The sequence below is a fragment of the Camelus dromedarius genome, chromosome 18 (assembly GCF_036321535.1).
Source record: "Camelus dromedarius isolate mCamDro1 chromosome 18, mCamDro1.pat, whole genome shotgun sequence".
Classification (NCBI taxonomy): domain Eukaryota; kingdom Metazoa; phylum Chordata; class Mammalia; order Artiodactyla; family Camelidae; genus Camelus; species Camelus dromedarius.
Window position 1 is genome coordinate 381,584 of NC_087453.1, and position 18,831 is coordinate 400,414.

The window sequence follows — 18,831 nt, forward strand, 5'->3', positions numbered from 1 at the left end:
CAGCCAGGGGGTCTGGGCCTAGGGGGAAAATCTCAAAAAGCAAGAAGCCACAGAGAAGCAGCTCCCAAGTCTGCAGACAAGCCCCTCGACTCCTGGGACGCCCACAGAGCCAGGGTCCTGCCGGAAGAAGCCCGGGGAGCAGAGATTAACGCCACCGTGCAGCACTGGGCACTGAGCGGGGTTTGAGCCCGGGCTGGCCGAGGGGCCCAGGGATGCACCCCAGGCCTCCGGCTGAGACCCCAGAGGGGCCACTCCCAGGAGTCAAGCCGGGAGATGTCTACACCACATTCAAGGAGGTGGTGAAAGAGAGGTTAAGGGGGAGGCTTTCAAGAGAACTGGGCTGTAAGAAAGAGCCCAGTGAGCCTGCTGGGACTGAACATATCCTGTGTGAAGCTGAGGACCCACGAGGCAGTTCAGCAGCAGCCTGGGCACCGCTAGCAGAGGGCGAGCGGCTGGAAGACAGAGGGTCCAGGCTGAAGCTCAGAGAAGAAGACACACGTGGGAACAGTGGAAATGTCTGATACGCGTGTGACTGCAGGTCCAGAAGAGGGAAATTGGAGCAGAAGCAGCATCTGAAGAGACAGCAGCTGAGAACTGTCCACAACGATGGAAGACGTCGATCCACATGCTCAAGAAGCCCAGTGACCCCAAAGCAGGATGAAGAGCAGGACAGAGCAGCCCCAAAACCAGACCTACTGAAAACCAAAGACAAAAACAAGAATCGCAGAAGCAGCCGGAGAGAAAGGCCGTTAAGAGGAAAAGCACCGAGATCGAGGTCTGACTTGACGGCAGAAGCGCGGGAGCTGGGCCGCAGCGGGGCGCCCCCGAGGGGCTGTGGAAACGCCGGGCCCCACACCCCCCAGGAGCGTGCACAGACCAAGGCTGCGAGAAGACAGCGTCACACCAGCAAGCTGAGGGGTTCATTGCCAGCTGACAAGAAGTACTAAACGCAGCCCTCGCTGGGAAACATCTTGATTGTTCAAAGCAACATTTATGGTTCTCTGACACGAACAGGAGCGTATGCACAATGCTTGCAGCTCAGAGACGGGAGAGGTGAGCAAGCCTGGCCGTTGGACGGTTCTTGCTTCTTTACAAAGTCACAATGAATGGTAACAAAAATCATGTGCAGTTCAAAAAAGGCTTATGAGCAGAAAAATGGAGTAATACTTGATTAATTTGAAAGAAGGCAAGCAAGGAGGGTTAAAGGCCCCAAACCCATAAAAGGACAAACAGAAAACACACAGCGAGATGGTCGCCCAGCTACAACAACAACCCCTTTGTTACAAATCTGCTGAACGTGCACGAAAAAGAAAAGACTATCAGCTTGTTTTTCAAGGAAAATTTGTTGTTTGTAGGTAACATGCTTCATAGATAAGAACACAGAAAGGTTAAAAGGAAAAAGGTGAAGAAGAGAAACCAAGGTGATGGGCGTAGCTCCGTGATGGGGCGCGTGCGCAGCACGACAAGGCCCAGGGTGCAGTCCCCAGCGCCTCCTTCAGGAAACAAAAAGTAACCCTAATTACCTCCCCCACCAAAAGTAAAATAAACAAGAGAAACCAAGGAAACACTAGCCTAAAAAGAGTCCCTGATGTCGCGAGGACCTCACGTGGTGAGGGTCAGTCCGGCGGGAGGCGCACCTGCTGGACGCTCGGGCTCAGAACCGCGACAGGCTCAGTGCGGCTGCAGGAGGTTTGGGCAGTTTTCAGATACTAACCCTGAATTCCTGGAATAACCCCACTGGGTCACGAGGGCTGTCCTTTCCCCGTGTGGTCGGCTCCGCTGCTGTTTTGTTCAGGAGTTTTGCGTCTCTGTTCTGGAGAAGTGTCTGCCTGTCACAACACAAGTAAACAGTTTGCACCAAACGAGCGTCGAATAGTCCAAATGCACATGAAATATTTACCAGATAGACTGAACGGGAATATAACACAGGTCTCAGCAAACCCCAAAGGATGAAATCAGAGCGTGGTCTCCGACCTCAGTGAAATTAACTTCTAAAAACCAACAGCAGTCAACGCCAGAGCAGGTCACAGTGGACACTAGAAGACTGTGAACTAGGTGATGATAGAAACACAACACGTCAAAACGCGGAGGACCCAGCTGCAGTGTGTTTAAGGGACATCTACAGTCCTAGTTGCACTTTCCAGAAAAGAAGGAAGGTTCCAACTGGGGGATGGTCAGGAAGTGAGGAGAAGAGTAGCAGATTAGCCCCAAGGAAGCAGGAGGAGAGAGGGAGCGAACACCAGTGAGACAGGAAGTGGACGTGCGGCAGGAAGGATGAACACCGCCGGTCGCCGGCGGCAGTGGCCGCGCTGGCAGACGGTCAGTAGAGCCAGCTGTTGCCACGGTGACCAGCAGCCAGAGGGGGAAGTGCTGATTGTCAATAAAAGGTATGAGAAGGTGTCATTATGCTTGTCTGGCCTCAGGGAGACGGGCCGGAGCCGTGATCCGGAGTGGGAGCAGGTGGAGGAGGCTGGTCTGTATGTTATGCCCCGGGGCAGTCTATTTACCGTCTCCTGGAAGTGCCCCGGGGAGGGCAGCCCCTCCGGGGCCCCCGCTGTCTAAGCCCCAGAGTACAGACGGGAGTAAGACAGTGTTGCTCATGACCCTAAACGTAGAAGGAAAGCGTCTTCCAGAAGCTCCCTAGGTCTCTGCAGTCGTGGGGACAGGCAGACATTCCCGAGGCAGCTCCTCAGAAGCACTGACGAGAGCAGTCTGACGAACGAGGTCATCACAGTGCTTAGTTTCTGCGCTGAGAGACGCCATTATGAGAGTGAAAGGGCCACTCACAGCCTGGAGCATCTGCAGTAAACGCATCTGTATATTCAGAAGGATGCATAGAACTGAAAAGTTCAAAGGCTCAGCAGCTCAGTCAATGATCAGAAGCTTGGACGAGCACTTCACTGAAGAGGGTGTCCAAGTGACCCAGGGCTCGGGGTCACTAGGGGCCGGGAGACACTGATGAAAGCCAGGTCTCAGCCCCTCCGCCCTCCTGCCCACGACCGGCGGGAACAGGCTCGTGCACGGCCAGTGGGAACATAAGTTGGTGCAGCCACCATGAAAAGCCTCCTTGGCTGTGTCTGCGGAGCCCAGAGAGTCCTTTCTCAGGCACACATCCAACAGAAGTGAGAACATGGTCCCCCAAAAGACACGCAAGACAGCCGTCTGAGCCCCGCTGTGCACGTCGGCTGCAGAACAGGCACGTGGTCCTCGGGCATGTGGAAGACCCCACGGCAGCCAGCAAGCCCAGGCCGCCTCTGTGCTGAGTGAGCCACGCTGCAGCCAGCGGTCAGGACCCCAGGCCGAGCCGCAGAGCCAGCGTCTGGTGATGGAGGGCAGGGAGGCCATCGACCAGCCTCGGTGCGCAAGGGGTGCCACGTGTCCCATTCAGATGGTGGTTCCCTGGGTCTGTATGAGAGAAAAAACTCACTGAGCTGCATGCCTGAAGCTTGTGCACTTCACATAAGGCTAAAACCTCCTTAAAATAATCAGGACTCATCGTAGCTTTACTATATTCTAACAAAGTGGTAGCCTCGTAAGTTTATAAACGGAAAAACAAAAGTCCGTGTTTGACTCCATTTCTGAAATGCACTTGAAGTGCAGCGTCTTGAGAAATTACAATCAGAGGAAGAATAAAAATCCAGGACTGTTCCAGCTGAAAGACTCGCACGCCCTCCCGCAGAGCCCCCTGTGCTCACCGGCAGCCTGCAGCCGCCTTTCGTCCACTAGCCTTTTCTGGAGTCCTGGGTGTGATCATGAAGTTGCTCTGGAACGTCACTGGCCAGCGACGTTTACCACAGCCCTGCTTCCCCGCAGTGCAAGGCGGAGGCCTGCTTCCTCTGGGCCGGCTTTGCTGAGCGGTGTTCTTGCGGATGCATTTCTGTAAAATTGTACCCCAGTGTGACTGAGCTTCGTGTTTTGAATACACTGGTGCCAGCCTCTCACCTGGCTTCCTGATTATCAAGGTTGCTGTTCACCCTGGAAGCTTGATTCCAGACAAAAAGGATTCTGTTTTTAGGGCAGATTGGGGAGAGTGTTTCAATTTAATATTTGTGCTTTTTCATTTGTTTTGATCGCTCTCTCACTTTATGAATTTGTAAGGCTTTGTTAGTGTTTATGAGAATCGGTACTGTTCATGGTAGGTAGCACGGTGCCTCCCACCTAAAGGATCACACGCGTGTTTTAACTTCTGGAACCTGTGAATGTGACCCTATTACAGACATAATTAAATTAAGGACCACAAGATGAGATCATCTTGAAATATCCAAGTTGGCCCTAAATCCAGTGATGAATATCCTTAAAAGAGACAGAAGAGGAGAGACACAGACACAGGGAGAAGCCACGTGGAGACGGAGGCAGAGACGGGAAGGAGGCAGCCACCAGCCCAGGGACGCCTGGAGCCCCCAGAAGCTGGAAGAGGCAGGAAGGTCCCCCCACTGGAGCCTCCGGAGGGAGTGCGGCCCCGAGACAGCTTGATCTCAGACGTCTGGTCTCCAGGACTGGACGAGGATCGGTTTCTGTTGCTTTAAGCTGCCCAGTTTGTGGTATTTGTTAGAGGAGCAACAGAGACTCATAACGCATGAAGGAAACAGCAAAGTGCGTCATCACGGGGCGAGTTCAGAAGGCGTGTCCTAAGCGGGCCGCCTGCAGCGGGGTGGCCTGCAGAGGCGCAGGACGGAGGGGGGTCCCTGATGGCGCATCAGTCTCTGGTCTGTGCACCCTGAATTGTTGTTCTAGGGGAAAACCCAGCACCTTAGTACAGAGATAAGTTCTTTCTTAAACATGTAGGTCTGAGTTATTAAACACAGGCTAGAATAATCGTTCAAGTTTAAATTGCTGTGTGAATAGAAGCAGAATAGAAGCAGTGGCTAACTGTATCCTCAGAAAGGCTGTTTTAAATACAATAACCTAAAAGCTCACCTCCCTGCTCTCCTTTTCCACCCCAGCATAGGTGGCACCCTTGCTGTACTCTGTGATGACACGAAAATCGAGGTCTCGTGCTGAGGGAACCCGTGGGGACGCGGGCAGCACCATTGCGGCCTCGCTGATGGGCAGCCGGGTGGGCCCAGTGGTCCGAGGGATGAGGCAAAGAGCAGGAGGTGCTCCTCCGTGAGGCAGGCTGCTGGGCGTGGTGAGCCCGGCCCAGCTCCCAGAGGGGGTCCCGCACTGGACATGCCGGGCTGGGTGCCTGTCCCTCCTTCCCGGCTCGGCACCCTCTGCGGGACCCCCTGGCTGGGGGGGCCCTCCGTCGGGGCGTGGGAGCCCTGCTTGGGGAGGGCTGGCTCCTCACCCACGGCAGAGCTGCTGGACGCTCTGCTTGCCTCCCCGGCCTGCCGGCTGAGTCTGCAGGGTGCAGTGCTGCTGGCGGTGTGGCCGTGGTCTGTGTCCCCCGTGCCCTCAGGAGGCTGAGAGCGCGGCGCACGGGCCTGCTTGGCGCGAGACTCAGGGTCTATCTCTGAGTGCAGATGTTCTCCCGTGGGGACCTTACGGAGCATCATTCATAGGGTAGAAAACCTAGACAACATACACGTTCTACAGGAGGATTTCTGTCTAATCAAATATGACACACTCACACATTTAAGAACTTACAGATAAAAATCATGGCGTGAAAGGTGGTCTCAGCATGGTACGTGGTGGACCGTGGCTACTGTGTGTGATGGGACACGGGGACTGTCCCCGTCTCCTGCTTCGTGTGCCTTCCCCGGGAGGCGCCAGCCCTCCCACCCCAGCTCCCAGCCACACGCGCTCACACACGCTCCTGCATGTACCAAAATGCCTCGCCTCTTAGGAAAGTGCCTGGTGACCGTTCCCAGGCGTTTGGCACGGAAACCGTGAGGGGGGTGGACGGGTGGCTGGGCCCAGGGCAGCGCCACGTATCAGCTATGATGCCGTCCACACAGCCCTGTCCTGGGGCCGTGATGGCCTCAGCTGGGGCAGACGTCAGGCCTGAGCAGGTACAGGGTCACCTGGGGTGGTGTCCCCCCGCTACGGCCTGGCATTTGTGGGGTGCAGGAGGTCCCAGAGTAAGGAGCTCTCAGGTCCAGGAGAGCGGACAGGCTCCTGGCAGACCCACAGATGGCCTCGCTGACCTGTGTTCTGGAAGATAAAGAAATCTGGTTGCTTGATGCATGGACCCACTTTACGATGTCTCAGGAGAGGCTGCACAGCTTGTTTAAGGAATCAGAGAAAATGTTCCGCTCGGTGTTTTCCCACACTCCAGTGGGCGTGCTTCAGGAACGGAGCTGCAGAGCCGGCGCAGCCACACGTGTGCAGGGGCCTGGCGTCCAGGCCACAGTGCTCAGGGTCACCGCGCTGGGCCGCCCAGTTGGTGCCATTTCAGTGGTGACGTGCCCATGGCTGGGGGTCCGAGCAGCAGGATGGGTGGGGGCCCAGGCGGCACACTTCAGAGAGATGGTGGCGAGGGTCCCTGCCTCTGTGTGACCCGGGGTCCGGGGTGCAGGGCTCTTAAGCTGTCTGGTCTTCTTGCAGCAGACTGGCTGGCTCCCACCAGCGAGGAGGGCCGGCTTCTGGTCAGCTTCCCGGCCTCTCCCCACTCCTGTGGGCAGCGTGACACTGTGGCCTTTGTTTTCTCATCTGCTTCCCTCTTGGCATCTGCAGGGGTGGCTGTGATGGAGGCCGGAGCCTGCTGTGCCTGGATGCTCGGTAGGGGTCTGATCAGGGTCCCGCTCCTGCTGGTTAGGGTTGGTTCCACCAGCCTGCCTTTGGCCCGGCCGTCGGGACCCTGGGTCTGTCCCCTGGGTGCCGGTGCCACTGCACAGCTGGCGGGTGTCCGCTGTGGCCATCCAGGTTGTGGGCGGCGTGAGCGCCAGGAAGCTGCTCCCAGACGCTGGAGACCAGACGGCTGCCCCAGGCTTCTCCCGTGGGAGGAAATGCCGCCCAGCACTTGGGCTGCTCCCAGCAACCCCAGTGAGCCTGGGGTGAGGGGGCCTGGGGCCTGGGCACAGGGCAGATGCCCCCGACGCCAGAGGGGGTGGCTGTGGCGTCACTCGGGGTGAGCTGCCTCTGTGCCCGGTGGGGGGCCTTGCACGGCAGGACTGACACCGGGGACCCCGACTTCTAACTCCCCTCATGAGGGGAGGGAGAGTGGGGATGACCCACACCCTGCGGCAGAGGTTCACTGTGCCTTTGGGGCTGGCCGGCCTCTTGTTGGGCTGTGTCCACCAGGCAGCAGCTCTGCTCTGGGTAAAGCCACCAGCCTGCGGACGTGAACGTGAGGACGTGCGGGCGTGAGACGTGTCGATGGGGCGGCGGCCCCGCTGGCTCCTGCCCGTGTCCGTGCTGGCGTTCCTGCCGGGACTCCGTGTGTGGACTCTGTGTTTTGGGGGCTGATGCGGGAGATGCTAGCTGACCTGAGAAGTGTTCTTAGAAAGTGGGGGCCGTCACCTCTGGCCTGGGGCCCCGGCCTGTCCCGCAGCTCCGGACATCAGCCCTGCAGGGACGCCCAAGCCCCGAGTGGAGACTGGGCTCCAGGGCAGGGGTCCGAGTGGGTTGTGGGGGTCGGCGGGCGCACAGCGCCGGGCTCACCACCGTCTGTTGTCTTCCAGTCAACGAGTTTGCGGTGATCAGGAAGAAGTTCAAGTGCCCGTACTGCAGCTTCTCGGCCATGCACCAGTGCATCCTCAAGAGGCACATGCGCTCCCACACCGGCGAGCGGCCCTACCCCTGCGAGATCTGCGGGAAGAAGTTCACCAGGCGCGAGCACATGAAGCGGCACACGCTGGTGAGCGGGCGGCGGGGCGGCGGGTCGAGTCCAGGGCAGTCCTCGCAGGCCCTGGGCCTAGAGGAGGGAGGCAGCACTGGTCACTCTAGGAAGCGGGTTCACAGCTGTAGGAGGAGCACTGAAGCGGCAGTCGGAGTCCCCCTTGGCGAGCCCCCGGCCCTCCTGCCCAGGTCCGCACTTGGCCCAGCTCCCAGACGCCCTGACCGGATTTCTCAGGAGACAGGTGCCTCGAGTCATTGCCGGTCACCGCTGTCCTGGGGCTCCCATCACCCGGCCTCCAAACCACCTGGCCCCCTCAGGCCTCCAGGCCCTAGCCAGCAGCTGTGGGAGCTCCTCCCCTCAGAGGGCAGAGTTCAGAGATCATTGCTCAGCATCTGCAGAGAAGTGTAGGGAGCGAGGCAGAGGAGACAGCATGACCCTCAAGCAGACCTGAGCTCCGGACAGACCAGCCCCGATGAGGGGAGGGACACAGCCCGCCGACTGCCCACGCCCTTCTGGACAGGGATGAGTGTTGGTGGCACCTGCAGTTCTGTGTGTGCAGTGGTCCCAGACAGAGTCAGGGGCCTGAGCAGGCCTGTTGCCTGCCGTCCGCCTGCACTGACCACCCTCCCCCGGCACTGACCATCCTCTCCCCGCAGGTCCACAGCAAGGACAAGAAGTACGTGTGTAAACTGTGCAGCCGCGTGTTCATGTCGGCCGCCAGCGTGGGCATCAAGCATGGCTCGCGGCGCCACGGTGTGTGCGCAGACTGCGCGGGTCGCAGCGGGGCCGGGCCCCTGGACGGCAGGGGCGCCGAGGGCTCCCCTGAGCTGTTCGCTGGCGATGGGCCGTACCTGGAGGACCCCGAGGACCCGCGCGGCGAGGGTGAGGAGGAGCTGGGCGAGGATGAGGACGACGTGGGCCTGGCCCACGAGGACGCGCTGTTGGGGGACGACAAGGAGGACGAGGACTCGCCACGGGGGCCCCACAGCCCTGCGGGGGGCGGCGACAAGGACTTCACCTGGATCTCCTAGGCTGGGGCTGGGGCCTCCTGTCTGCCTCCGCCGCTGGCGTGTGTGCCCCACCCCCGACGTGCGCAGACGCCAGCCCGTGGGTTCAGAAGTGAGTGGGGCTCCAGCAGAGCGCGGAGCTGGGGCGTGGGGGCAGCCAGGGAGCTGTGTGGTCTCCACAGCAGGTGGGAGTGGTGGGCAATGGGGGAGCCCATGGTCTGGGCTCCGGTGCACTGTGGCCTGAGGCCAGGAAAGGGTGGACACCGCTGGGCTCCCAGGTGCGTCCCCGGGGGCCCAGGTCCAGGAGCTGCAGACCTGGCACCGTGTCCACCCTCCCCCTTCTTCCCCTCCGCCTCTGCAGCCTGGTCACTGCCTGCGGCCGCTGCACCCCAGGCCACTGGCTCTGCGGCCACCCTGCAGGGTCCGGGTCCAGGTCCCGTGTCCGGAAAGCCCCGCGGCCCCCCTGCCTCCGGGCTCTGGTGCTGAACGCGGGGCAGCTGCTGACCGCGGGCCGGGCTCCCAGGTGCTATCTTCCGCGGGGCGGCGGCGGGGCCGGGTGCTCCCGCTGCAGGGCCTGCTCCACGTTCTGCGTGCACTTCTCAGGGCCCGGGCCGTCTGCCGCCCAGGCCCGTCCTGCTGACCCTCCCGGCGGGCTTGCCTTCGTTGCTGCTAACACTGGAGGGTGTCCCGCTGCCGCGCCCCTCCCCGCGTGGGTAACCAGACTGCCTAAGTCCTAAGGTAGCAGGTAATCGCGTGAAATGGTTCTGTTCAGCATCATCCTTCTCACCTGACGAAGCCTGCGGGCTGTCTTTCCTTTGGCGTTTCCAGGTCTTGCTCGCGACCTGTCTGCGCTCTTTTCTGAGCTGCCAAGGCCCTGCGTTGTGCTGTGAGGACGTCTCCCTCCCAGGTTGCAGGGCCCAGACCCGTCTGTCTTCCTTCCCGCGGGTCCTGACCAGGCCCACGACACAGACATTCCGTGCCTCCCAGCTCGCTCCTCCTGTTGTGGGCCGTCTGTCTGTCAGTGCAGGACCGCTTGGGTGCTGAGCTGGGGCGCCACAGGCGGCGCTGGGCTTTTCCACTCGTTTCCCACAGCCGTCAGCCCCGCGGTTTTCCAGGCGGAGAAAGGAAAACCCCGCAGACCGTCTGGGGCCAGTGGTGGCGACTGGAGCACAGCCTCCGGCCTGCTGGGGTTGGGGGGCGGCTGGCCAAGGGTGCTGACCTGAAGTCTTGCCCAGGGGAGAAGTCACAGCTTTGTTTTTGTTTTAGATACCATCCGTAGAAGAGGGCTGCGCTCCACCCCCCTCAGCTGGGGAAGCTGTGAGCTCAAGGCTGGCGCGGGGGCTGGGGGAGGGGGGGGTCCGGTGCTGGGGGCTCCGGTCCCCTTCTGCCTTTCACAGCGAGGCCTGGCTGAGCCTGTCAGCAGGGCGCTCACCCGTGTCCCTTTCCCCAACTTTCTAACCCTTTTATAAACAGACTTCCTTTCTTATAAAACGCATTTGGAAACCAGACCTTTGCTACAAAGTGTCTCTGGGTTTGGTCCCGGGCCCACCTCTCAGGCCGTCCTGCCCACGACCCGGGCCACCTCTGCCCTGCACTCAGGACTCCCGCTCTCCGCCCTGCTCGCTACCCGCGCGGGACCACCCTTGCTGCCCTGTCCCCTTTCCGGGGTGTCGCCGTCAGTGCCACCAGGGCATTTTCTTCCCTGAAACAGTACTTTCCAGGAAGACTGAGGGTCCCACTTCCTGCCCCCGAGCCCCCAGTGTTGTTTATTCTCGTGTGCGGTAAACTCAGTGCTGAATTTCAGAGATGAGACGAACACATAGCCTCTCAGGAGGCATGGAGGGAAAAGACGTGTAATGGTTTTTTTTACGTGATTTTTTTCCCCCAAAATCAATGTTTAAACTAATAAATATTTTTTTATGAAGAGGAAAAAGACGTGCAGATTACATTTCACATTTTGTACTTTTTCGTTTGTGTGTGTCTGTACTTGGCATTGGCAACGCCGTGGAACACAGTCCGTCAGGTGGCAGGGTCTTTGCGGGTGGGGTGGGGGGCCGGGAAACCAAGACTTCTGTATCAAACTCCGGATCCTGACCAGGCTGTAGGTTTGGACTCTGGTCTGGGGGACAGTCACAACACTGCCAGGACTCGATAGGGACCTCTGCTCAAGACACAGCTACTGCTTCCAACTTTGCACATCTTCCTTTTAAAAAGAAAACCCTGAGAAAATGCAAAAACTGGAACTTTTTGCAATATTATGAAAGATAATATTATTTTCGCTTATTCTGTGACATGTGCAACTCTTAAGAAAGCCATACTTAATGGTGTTTCTGTTTTTTAGACCCTATGTTGTGTTTTCGTGTGCGGCCCTTTTTAGAACTACTTGTAGTGAGGGCGCTGTGTGCTTCTCTTAAATATTTATTTTTTCAACATGCTTTCAACCTGTCAACAAAGACAAAACAGACAAAAAACAGGCAGTGTTTGAAGACTGTTGACTTTTTTTCTGGGGATAATCTATATTATACCGACTTTTATTAATTATTACAAACCTGTGTTTGTGCTGGAGACGTGTTTATTACTTGGGGGAGTTTTTCGTAATCAGTCGATGGGATATCACAGCTCTGTTGTCTGCTCCCTGTGCCGCTGACAGGTAAACAGTACTTCGCCTAGTGGTCTTGAGATTTCTTGTCTGCCTGGGCGCACTCTGGGCCTTTCTGTGACGGGATTAGCTAGACATTCTTGCAAAGCGATCACTTTCAATAAATTGGGAAATTGCTGCTTGAGTAGATGCCTCGTGTGTGTTTCAGACAGTGTCCCCTCCTCCAGCCTCACCTGGGTCCAGGTGGCCAGTGACGCCCACCCCCAGGCAGCCTGGTTGCTGGCCTCCTGCCTGCCCACCCCACTGCTCCTGCCCACGGCAGGACCCCAGTTCCATGTCCTCCCCAACCCAGGAGGCAGAAACAGCTTTTGGAAAAACCCCAAATCTTTAATTTTTCTTCTCGCCTGGTCTGGCCCAGACTCGAGACACCTGAGCTTTGAAAACACGGTACAAATGTCCATCCCAGGCCCTCAAATGGTCAGGTTAAGTGCAGGTGGGGGAGCCCCCTCCCCAACACCCCCTCAAAGTGCATTGAGGACTGGGCCCCATGTGGCCACAAAGCTGGGCTCATCACACCCCTGACAGGTCCAGGGCCGACAGGCAGGGGTGGCCACCCCTGGGGATCCCGGGCCAAGGGGACAGCTGTGAGGTTTCGCTTTAGTGCAAAAGGCTGGTTTCTTCAGAGGCACTTTGAACAGTGGGGGCCCCCCTAGTTAGAAAACCCTGCGGCTAGGAGAGGCCTCGGTGTGGGAGGGCTCAGTCCAGGAAGCGCTGGCAGGCCTTCTTCCAGCGGCAGGCTGTGCACCACAGGTCCCGACGGTCCATGCCGTACACCTTCCGGCACTTCTTGGCATCACCTCGGGGCTTCCTGGGGGGACACACGAGGCCATGGGTGCTGCTGGGCTGGGACCCTCCCTGCCTGGTGCCTGCCCCAGCCCCTCTACACACACGCACCTTAGACTGGCACCAAGCTTGGCGGGCAGGGCTGGGGTGGGCTGTGGCTCCAGGAGGGTGGGTGCCTGGCAGCCCTGAGAGGAGACACAGCTGTGGCCTTACACCCCTCCGGAGCACCCCAAGACCCGGACCCAGCAGCTGCCAGTGGCCTCACCTACCTGGTAGGCATGGTCACGGTGGCACACCTGGGGGGACGCTGCGGAGCTCAGCACTGGGGGTGGGGGCAGGGACAGTGGGTGCAGCAGAGTGGGCAGGGCTGGGGGCTCCGGGGGCTCCAGCAGCTCCAGGCGGGGGAAGGAGGGTGGCACGGAGGCCGTGGGGGACCCGGGGGTCAGGCTGAACAGCCCCTCGGTCAGCGAGTCCATGCTGACGTCCAGCTCTGTGTAGTAGAAGTCCTCCTCGCCATCACTCTGCTCGGGCTCGGCCTGCCGCCTGCTGGGGGCGCGGTGGGTGGAGCTGAAGCGGAACCCAGTCTGGCCGCCCCCCCCACCCCCCACCGCTGGCCCCACCGCACCCCAGGTGCACCAGGCGGATGTGTCTCTGCATCCCAGAGGCCGTGCTCAGCACCTTCCCGCAGCGCTTCCACAGACACTGGAACAGGACCTGCAGCGAGCTCTGGGTGACAATGGCCAGGGGTCAGGCTCGGCCACCTGTGTCCATCCTGCCCAGTGGGCTGTCCTCAGGCTCACCTTCCTCTTCCTCAGGGCGGGCTCCCCGAACAGGAAGTGGGCTGCCTCAGGAGGCAGCGGGGGCGACGGTGTAGATGGAGAGGACTGGTCACTGGCCACGTCCCAGCCCCAGTCCCCGCTGCTGCAGCTGCTCAGTGGCCGCACCAGGGCCTCCTTCCAGGGCTCCAAGCTGGGCTCTGCGGGGACATACCAGTGCCACTGTTGGCACTTTCGGTGGGCTCAGGCTGCTTTGCAGAAACTGGCTTCGAGGCCCTTAACTCGGAGCCTCCACCTGTTCACCTGTTCTCAGGTAAGCTTGGTGGGAAAGGACCTCTTGGAAGAGGCAGTGGTCAGGAGTTGGCTACAGTAGGAGCTGACTAGCCTCTCCAGCACATGGAAGGAAAAACAGAAGAGTCCCGTGTGGGCAGACGCCTAGCCAGCCAGGAGATGGACAGGTCACAGAGGCCTGCGGGCCTGGGCACTGCAGCTTGGGCCTCGGTGAGGGGCAGAGGGGGTCCTGAGGTACATTTTAGGCCTCAAGAGGTGCATTTAGAAGATGGTGTTCCAGGACAGGGGACCTCTGCTTACTGCACAGGGGCTTGGAGGCTTGTAGGGTACTGGAGGGACAGTGGTCCTGGGCCCTGCCACCACCCCCACCCCAAGCCAGGCTTCTAAGTCTCACCTGTGCTGAAGGCTACAGCTGGGGCCCCCAGCAGGAGGGGGCTGGTGGACAGGCTTGTGAGGGCTGCGGCAGCCATGACCTCATCGGGCTGGGCCTTTCCTCGGGGGGCTCTGGAGGAGATGGGGGCGGGGTGCAGGTGGGGCCCAGGAAGTACTTCAGGCCCCTCCCATGGCCCAGTACACGTGCAGGCCTGGGCACGTGTGTGCACCAGACTCCCTCACTCCAGGAGCTGGGCAGGAGGCCCAGCCCCACCCCCAGCTCAGGTGGCCAAGCCCCAGATCTCCAGGAACCACCAAGAACTGGCCTGGGCAGGGGTCCTCCCTCAGCCTGACTTCTCTGCAGCCTGGGCTTTGTTCCAGGTGGTGTCTTCAGACCCTGGTGCTGGACAGGGGTCTGAGGCCCCGCTGGTGGGGCCAGCCCAGGCCAGGTCCAGCCCTCCCCCAATCACACATTAACCAGGGTTGTGCAACAGCAGCTGTGGGCCTAGTGCCAGGCCTGGGAGGGCGGGAGCAGCCAGCAGTCAGCAGCAGCCAGGGGAGACTGGGCTCCAAGCACAAGCCGGGCCCCAGGCCCCAGCCGGCCAGACCAGAGCCCGCCCCTGCCTGCGCAGTCAGCGAGGGTGTCAGGCACCCTGGAGGGTTTCACAGCTTGCAGAGCTGGGGAGATGGCCACCAGGGGCCCGGGATTCCTGGATAGTCGCTTCCACACCGGCCCGCAGCCTCTTCTGCACAGAGACAGACAACCGCTCCCTCCTAGTTCTGCGCACTCGCCCCCAGGGTTTGGGGGGAACGAGGCCTACTACACATTGGTCATTTCTGATCAACTCCTCCAAGTTGGGAGGTGGGAGCAGAAACCCAGGTCAGGACGCTGACCTGCCCTCCACCGAGGCCCTCTACGGGGGTGGGGTCGGGAAGGCTCCTGCCCGTGCCCCACCCACCACCCCTGCACACGTGGGCGCACGTGTGCACACGCCCCCCTCGGCCCGGCTCGCGGGCCCCGGCTCACCTATGCACTGGCACCGGGACGTGCGCCAAAGGCGCCCGGGGCCCCGCAGCCCCCGCCCCCGCCCCCGGGGCCCCGAGGTCCGCGGCCCGCGGCTCCGGCTCCTGAGGCAGCGCGAACTCCACAGCAGGGCCCTGCGGACGCGGGCGGCTCAGCCGGGACAGCGGCCGGGTCCCCAACCCCGCCGCCACCCCAACTCGCTGGCGCCCGCCCCCAAACCGGCTGTGGCCGGTGCGGCCCCGCCTCCGGCCCCGCCCCCGGCTGCGGCGGCGGGAAGCGCTCCGGGCGCCGGCCCAGCCCCGCCGGCCCCACGGACACGCGCGAAGACGTGCCGCCCTCGCTCGCCCCGCCCGGGGGCCCAAAGTTCGTGCAGCCCGACGCCATCTTCGCAGCGGCAACTTTGCCGGTGCCCCACGCCCGGTACCTGCGGCGGCGCGGGCACCGACACGAGCGTGGCCGCGGGGTCCCGGCCGGCGGCGCGGGGCGGGGGACCCCCGCAGCCCGGGCCGGGCGCCGGGGGACGCTTGGCCTCCATGGCCGGCCGGCCGGCCGGGCACCAAGGCTGCAGCGGCGAGGGCGGACACTCGGGACGCGGCCCCGGGCCGGGCCGGGCCGGGCTGGCCGGGCCGCCGACCCCCGCCCTGGATCGGCCGCCGCCCGCGCCTCGCTGCCCGGAGGCTGCCGGCCGGCCCCGCCCCCTCCTCGAGGCCCGAGGCCCCGCCCCGCCCCGCCCCCGCGTGCCCATTGGCCTGCCCTGCGGCCCGGCCCGGCCCCGCCCCGTCCGTCTGCTCCCGCGCTGGTCGCTCCCGCGCCGGCCGGGGAAGGGGTGCGGCCCGCGCCCGCCCGCTCAACGCCCCACCCCCTCCCGAGCTCGGCGCCGGCAGGCCCTGGCGTCCGGCGGGCCGGCTTCCTCGCGGGTTGCTGCTACGCGAGCTGCGGGATCTGGGAGGGGGCCGCGTCTCCTTGGCGGGCTTCCCGGGAGCAGGTTACTCTTTAACGCACGGCCGCCCACCTCTCCCACCCCTTATGTAACTCCAGGGGCCGGGTGGCGGAGCCCTCCCTGACATTCCGGGTCCAGGTCCCACCCTGGGGCGGCCACCGGGCGGGCCGGCTCACTGCCCTGAGGGCCCACTGGCCTAGGGACCACCCCCCAGGGCTTGCCTCCCTCCCTACTTGGTCTTCTGAGCCCGACCCGCCGGTGTCCCCAGGCGGAAGGGAGCCCGTCCCGAGGGGAGGTTTTAAACTACTTCCCGACCTCCCCACACTCCCTGCCCGCCCAGCCTCCCAGGCTTTCAAGAAGAGCAGGCGGTGAGGCAAGGCTGTGTTCGGCGCCTGAGCTGGGGATTTATTGAGAGGCTGCCCTGGACCCAGGGACCCCACAGGCTGGCAGCCCTGCGATCTGGAATTTCTGCTGTCAGCTGTGTGTGGGAGGGGACTGTGGGGGAAGTGAAGGGTGGCACCCCACTCTGGAAGAAGGACCATGGTACTTGGGTGTTTAGACAGGAAGCAGGGGGCTCCATGCCCTGCATATGTCCTCTCCTGCTAGGAGCTCGAGCTAGGGGGCTCCAGGTGCGCAGAAGCCCCCATCTCCTGGATGCTCTCATACACGTTTTCCAGGAGGCTCTTGTCCACACCCAGACCCCTGAGTGGAAGGACCTCGTAGGCCGAGTCACCCCTCAGAGCCAGAATTGCTCCCCCTCCATTGGGGTTGGGCTGGCATGTGGCAGGTCCTGGGTCCCTCCTTTTAGGCTTGCTGACCCTGGAGTACAGGAGGTCCACCTGGAGAGAGGAAGCCAACCCGGGGAGGGGTCAGCACCATCCGTTCTGCCAAGGATCTGCTCAGTCCAACCCACCCTGCCTCACATCCTTCACTATACCTGAGTGGCTGGGGTCAGCTCAGCCTTCCCCAGCTCCAGGCCTTGGGGACCCCGATCTGTTCCCTTGAACTTCTGGATGCAAGCATACTCAGCCACCACGGGTCTGGCCGCAGGCCCAGGCCTGGCACAGCTGCTGGTCAGCCATGACCCTGTCCACACCCCAGGGCTGACTGCCAGGCTGGCCCGGGGGATTGCAGCCAGCCCCACGTTGGAATAGGTGGCCTCGGGGCCGGTGGAGGGCGCAGCCAGGGGCAGCTCCAGGTGTGAGAAGGCTGCTGGGGGCCTGGTAGTGCCTCTGGACACCTCTGGCCATTGCGGGCACAGGAAATCCACGCTGGCGGGCCGTGGGGCTGGGGCTGGGGTCAGGGAAGGGATCACTCAGGGTCAGGGGATGCCTGCCCACTGCCAGGCCCGGCCCTCCCACTGGCTCACCTCTGCTGCAGGGCCGGCTGCGGTGCAGCTCATGCAGTCTGGTGTCCGACTTGCTGAGGGAGTGGTGGTAGGGCCGTCTCATCAGTGACTGGGGGCGAGGAAGACTGGCTGGTGCCCTGCTGGCCCCACCCTGGCCCCGGGGACAGCCTGGCACTCACCCCTTCCGCTGGCATCACACTGTCCTGCAGCCTGGACAGCTGCCTTGGCACCCGCTTCCTGGGGGCAAGAGGGTCATCAGGCCAGTGAGGCAGACACGCGGGTCAAGGGCATCTGCCCCTGGTCTGAGGCCCACAGGGAGGCATGTGTACAGAGCTGGTGCTAGGCCGGCCTGGAGCCCCACCCCTTCTGGCTGCAGAGCTGAGCCAGGCCCCACCAAGGCCAGGGGTGGACATACCTGTGGCAGGCTGAGCACAGCACCCACAGCCAGAGCAGGAAGGTGAGGCACCCTAGGACCCAGAGGGCAGGAGGGGCCAAGGGCACCTGTGGCCTCATCCTGCAAAGCCGTGGACAGGCCTGGAGGCAGAAGACAGAGGGCTGGGGGCTAAGGGACTGGGCACCTCCCTGACAGGCCCACTCCTGCGACTCCAGCTGCTGGGCGTTTCCCTCCCCCTTGGGTGCTGACTCAGCACACAGGAAACCCCAAGGCTCAGCAACCCTCCTTCCTACAGAGGCTGAGGGGACACAGCCCAGGTGCCTACCTTCCCACCTCTGCCTGGGGACTCCTGGTGAGTGTGAGGTGTGCTCTGCCTGGCCCCTGGGCACCTGAGTTGGTGAGGATGAGCAGGTGATGGCCAAGCATGGCCAGTGAGGAGGGGCAGGGCAGCTGTGACCTGGCCAAAGCCCTGCTGTGGTCACTGCAGCCCAAACCTGAGAGCCAGGGAGGCCCTGAGGTCACACCCTAGGCTTGCAAGCCACGAGCCACACTCACCTGCAGCCACGTCCTGCCCAGGCATGGCTCCTGTCTCAGGTATGCCCCCTAGCTGTCCGCTACAGAGGCTGGCCCCTGAGGGGCTGGAAAGCCGGTGGAGGGGGAGGAAGGGCTGCTCTGGGCATTGCCTGCCCCACCCCACCTCTCCATCCACCGCTCCAACTGTCTCTGCCACTGGACGTCTGCTTCCTGGCGTCTTACAGAGCTGCTTGAGGGGAGAGGGCGTCTACCCCACAACCAGCATGGTCTTGTAGTCCAGCAGCACAGAGCCAGGGGATGAGGTGTTTCGGAGGTGGAGGCCAGTCTGCCCAGACCCAGGGAGGACCCAGGCCCCAGTGACCTGACCCGGTAGGGCCCAATCCTCCCAGACCCCAGTCCTCAGCTGTCCGAGGAAGGCACTAAGCGGCCTGGGGCCCTGGCCAGGCTGGAGACCAGAGCAGACACTTACCAAGGCCGAGGCGCACGCCTCCTCCGCTGTCTGGGGCAGCAGGCAGCCTGGGCACCTTGAGGCGCGGTGCCTTTGTGCAGCCCTCAGCCCAGCTCCCACCTCACTTCCTGCCTGTGCGTCAGGCTGCGTCTCCCCACACAGCCACTCAACCCTGCACTGCAGCCTCAGCCACCTGCCGCGGCCCCGCCTGGGGTCTCGGCGGTACCGGGTGGGGGTGCACTGTGAGCCAGCACTGTCCTGAGAGCTGGCCGTAGGTTGTCTCCAGCCACGACGAGGTGGGCACACCAGCCAGGAGACAGGCACAGCACGGGAACTGGGTGGTCTTGTGGCTGCCCAGCCCTGGGGCTGAACCCAGACTCTCGGGCTGCCAACACCCCTGGGGGCCTGCACGGTCTCCTCCCACCGTGGCAGCAGCGGCTCCACCCATCTGTGGTTCAGGCGACAAGGGGGGCACCTCAGGCTCTGATCTGCCTCAGAGCTGCTGGCAGAGCCCCTTCTGGGAGGGCAGTGAGAA

The 18,831-nt window shown here is 62.1% G+C and overlaps 3 protein-coding genes across 4 annotated transcripts in view; 1 reads left to right on the plus strand and 2 right to left on the minus strand.

Annotated features, from left to right (window-relative positions):
* ZBTB46 (zinc finger and BTB domain containing 46) overlaps nucleotides 1–11,503 on the plus strand; it is a 52,759-nt gene extending 41,256 nt beyond the window's left edge. For both annotated transcript variants that reach the window (XM_031433401.2, XM_031433402.2), the window contains exons 4-5: nucleotides 7,563–7,738; nucleotides 8,377–11,503. In XM_031433401.2, coding sequence (XP_031289261.1) covers nucleotides 7,563–7,738; nucleotides 8,377–8,751 — 551 coding nt within the window. In that variant the 3' untranslated portion in view covers nucleotides 8,752–11,503. The remainder of the gene's footprint in view (nucleotides 1–7,562; nucleotides 7,739–8,376) is intronic.
* Nucleotides 11,504–11,692: 189 nt separating this feature from the next.
* Nucleotides 11,693–15,211, minus strand: SLC2A4RG (SLC2A4 regulator). Its single transcript, XM_031433405.2, has 8 exons — nucleotides 15,057–15,211; nucleotides 14,636–14,766; nucleotides 13,631–13,740; nucleotides 12,970–13,145; nucleotides 12,795–12,895; nucleotides 12,439–12,712; nucleotides 12,281–12,354; nucleotides 11,693–12,194 (listed from the first exon to the last, which is right to left on the minus strand). The coding sequence occupies exons 1-8, from the start codon at nucleotides 15,165–15,167 to the stop codon at nucleotides 12,083–12,085; spliced, it is 1,089 nt and encodes a 362-aa protein (XP_031289265.2). The 5' UTR covers nucleotides 15,168–15,211; the 3' UTR covers nucleotides 11,693–12,082.
* Nucleotides 15,212–15,952: 741 nt separating this feature from the next.
* Nucleotides 15,953–18,387, minus strand: LIME1 (Lck interacting transmembrane adaptor 1). Its single transcript, XM_064496879.1, is given in 7 exon segments — nucleotides 15,953–16,411; nucleotides 16,510–16,865; nucleotides 16,942–17,083; nucleotides 17,085–17,157; nucleotides 17,336–17,454; nucleotides 17,640–17,703; nucleotides 18,318–18,387. Coding segments are annotated over 5 exon segments (906 nt in total). The 5' UTR covers nucleotides 17,434–17,454; nucleotides 17,640–17,703; nucleotides 18,318–18,387; the 3' UTR covers nucleotides 15,953–16,174.
* Between the last annotated feature and the right edge of the window lie 444 nt (nucleotides 18,388–18,831).